The sequence below is a fragment of the Cyprinodon variegatus genome, unplaced genomic scaffold (assembly GCF_000732505.1).
Source record: "Cyprinodon variegatus isolate N-32 unplaced genomic scaffold, C_variegatus-1.0 Scaffold131, whole genome shotgun sequence".
Classification (NCBI taxonomy): Eukaryota; Metazoa; Chordata; class Actinopteri; order Cyprinodontiformes; family Cyprinodontidae; genus Cyprinodon; species Cyprinodon variegatus.
This window is the reverse complement of record NW_015150584.1, coordinates 250,151-253,462: the sequence shown is the minus strand read 5'-3', so window position 1 is coordinate 253,462 and position 3,312 is coordinate 250,151. Positions and strand designations below refer to the sequence as shown.

Genomic DNA, 3,312 nt, shown 5'->3' with positions numbered 1-3,312 from the left:
TTTTAGGAAAGGCAAAGACGAATGAACAATCTGGGATTCACATGGAAAATAATATAATATAGTTAACTTTTTCTAGATGTTTGTTAATTTGCATAGTTGCTCATAAATAAACAAATTCTCAGAAAAAATTTATTATATATTAAAAAAGTATAAAGCTGACCAATAGCTTCTCCATTATTGAACTGGTACATTGTACAAGTGTTTTCATAATTTTTGTTGTTGTTGGCATTTATATAAATATGCTGGTGTAAAAACTTAGTATATGCTTGATTAGTTTGATGAAAAAAAATAATCTCAAAACAGATAATAGTTTCACTATCATCACACGACCAAATGCTCCTCTTTATGGATCAGTTTGTCATCAGTTGAGATGTCATGTTGTGTATCGTATCATTACGTCAAACTTTTTCTGTGATTTTACATTTATATCCAACGCCATGTCTACTTTACAAGCAGCTACAAGGGAGATCCAATATGTGAGAGTGACAGCCCCCCATGCAATAGGAAAAATTACAGATCACAGTCTAATAAAATGGCATACAAATGAACAGATAATTTGGTTTCTTTATAGCCCAGGTTTGCACCAACTCCACCATCTTGGTGTTCTGTTCCCCAACACAAGTAAAAGCCATTCTAATAAATACAATAATTCCCACTGGTTGTTTGGTGCTGAAGAATATATAAAAAAAAAAAAAAAGAGTCCTCCTCTGTCAGAGTTAGCGATTGATTCCTTTTTTGATGGAATATGGAGCAATATGAGTAAATTTCTAAAGATCAGATGCTAAGGCTAGGAAATCAGATGCAAAAATGTAAAATGGATCTGGTAGAATTGAAAAATATAGGAGGGGCTGCATTGATGCATGAACAGATCCTTTAAGCACACAGTATGATTGAGAAAACAATATGTGATAACATATATCATGATAGAATAAAAAAGAAATAATACAGCAGTAATATTGACAGCACAAAGTAGTTTGTAACTGTATTTACCACGGGGGTTCTCTGGACTGAGCTCCTTGCAGAAGTCCCAGAAGTGGAACAGATCCTCTGGCATTTGAAAACCATACAGCTGTGTCAACTCATTACGGTGCTCTGGATTCAGGCTTGATGAAGGGAGGGTTTCGAATTCATGAGCTCTGGCTTTTTTCACCTGTCCATTGGCCGAGCATGACTCCTAAATGACGAAGCAGAGGAATGAATCATTACATACAGTTAAGCTGACGAATGATCTGGGTTTGTTCTGTTTCTATGTGATAACTAAGAGTGTAACAATACCTCAGTCCACACTGAAGAAATCCAATTAGACCAATACAAAATAAAACAATGACCCCAAATCATATTTAAGAGATATCTTTATTTTGAAAACCAACCAGGAAACCATTAATATAGGAAACCATTAATATAATTTTTACAATCAGAATAATGCAGTTTTTGATTTGAATATCTGATACCTGAATGACTTAGAAATAAAATGATGAAATCATGTTTGAGTTGTTTTGTGAGTTGACTCATGTGAATGCAATTAACTTTGTTAGATATGCAGATGAGATTGCATGACACTGATCACAAAGAGATGAATGAAAACCATATCATCACAAACTTTGATATTGGCCAACGTTGATTTACATCTAAAATCATAAACAGAGCTTCGTTTTTTTCTCTTTGTGTTACATTTCGACCAAAGACAGCATTTAATGTAGTTTAGATGGCTTTCTTAGACTAAGTTCTACTATGTTTTAAGTGGAAGGAAAGGGTTTAATTATTTTCTCACATAAAAAGTAAAATAATAATCCAGAGCAAACAACTTCCGAAATCACCAAAGTATTAACTAATAGCTTAATAGTAAATTGATGCAAATACGAATACATCTTCTCAGATGATAGTTAGAATAAATCAGGATAAGGAAAGCCAATGAACAGACAATTTTGTCCATGGTAAAGGTAGTGGAAACACCATGCTGGGGGAACTTTTCACCATATATTTATATAAAACAAAATCACACAAAAGGGGACTCTTAGAATAATAGATGGCAGGAAGACAAGTGGAGGCACTTCATTGTAATTGAAAATATCAGTGTGAAAGGATAGAAAAAGGATCCAAATGGATCTACTTTTTAGATTCTTTCGCATAAACACCCATGAAAATACCAGGGAGCGTTATCACAGATCCTTCCTCCCAGCAGCTGTAAGACTCTATAACTATCAATTAGTTGTTACATTCATGCGGATTTTTGCAGTTTCTGTCTTATTCCCTTAAATAACCTGCTGCTGTCATTTTTGCACATCATGTTGCTGCTATTTTTTCCACATGTCCATTTCTGTAAAAAAATAAAATAAAATAATCCACAGCTGTATATTGACTGTAAAAACTGTAAAAACACTGTATAGTATTTTATTTTATTAAATCTGTCACTAACATTTTTATGGTCCACATTTGTTATAATCTTTTACTGCTTTAACACCACAATTTCCCCATTGTGGGACAATAAAAGGATTTTCTATTCTAATATGAATACTTTGAGATGAGATATAGGTTTAGTGGATTAATATCGGTTCCTAGAATAAATGGAGTGAAATATACTTCCACATGTGATGTAATTATATAAAAGTTTGATATATAAAGCGTTAAACAATTGGCAACATTTACCGACTCAACATTAGCAGGCTAACAAGCTATTTTCGCGCGCTTAGGTTAGACAAGATAATGTTATAATTCTGAAGGCGTGGTTAAGGAAAATGAATATGTTGGACGGTTTAAGAATTGTTAAACTGACGCTTTTATCACAGGCCGGGTGTTGGAGAAGCACCGAGCAGCTGCTGCCATGATGGCTCCCACCGCTGCAGCTCACTCAGCGCATCAAACACTTCTGACCGTTGCTTCTAATTCTGTATGAAGTATGCACATCTTTATATTCATAAACCACACGGGTCCAACGCTCATAAGCGCGCTTTTTATATGGACAATCAAAATCAGGGTTAAGATGCGGTAAGAAGAGGTTAAAATTACCTGATTTGATTTGGTTTTTCTTTTTGCGCGCCCTGTCATTTTCCACCTCTTGTCTCGCCGTCGACCTCTTCTTCGGCGGATGTACCAAAGCGGTAGTAACGTTAGGTTAAGTCAATGCAGCGCCCCCACAAGCTCCGGTGGGGGAAGTACTGTTTCTCAAAAATATTGCACTCGGAAATTAGTAGAGGAAAGGAAATACTGTAACAGCACAGTAACCGTGATGGAATTCATGAAAAGAGGCATCTATAAAAAAAAAAAAAAAAAAAAAAAAAAAAACATTAAGAGAGAAAAAAAGATTTTGGTAAA

The 3,312-nt window shown here is 34.7% G+C and overlaps 1 protein-coding gene across 1 annotated transcript in view; it reads right to left on the bottom strand.

The window, feature by feature from the left end:
- The window catches only part of LOC107085706 (chromosome unknown open reading frame, human C4orf27), a 6,134-nt gene extending 3,057 nt beyond the window's left edge, over positions 1-3,077 (bottom strand). The window contains exons 1-2 of the mRNA XM_015376194.1: positions 3,007-3,077; positions 991-1,174 (exon numbers count right to left, since the gene is read on the bottom strand). Of these exons, the coding sequence (XP_015231680.1) occupies positions 991-1,174; positions 3,007-3,045 (223 nt within the window). The 5' untranslated portion in view covers positions 3,046-3,077. The remainder of the gene's footprint in view (positions 1-990; positions 1,175-3,006) is intronic.
- Between the last annotated feature and the right edge of the window lie 235 nt (positions 3,078-3,312).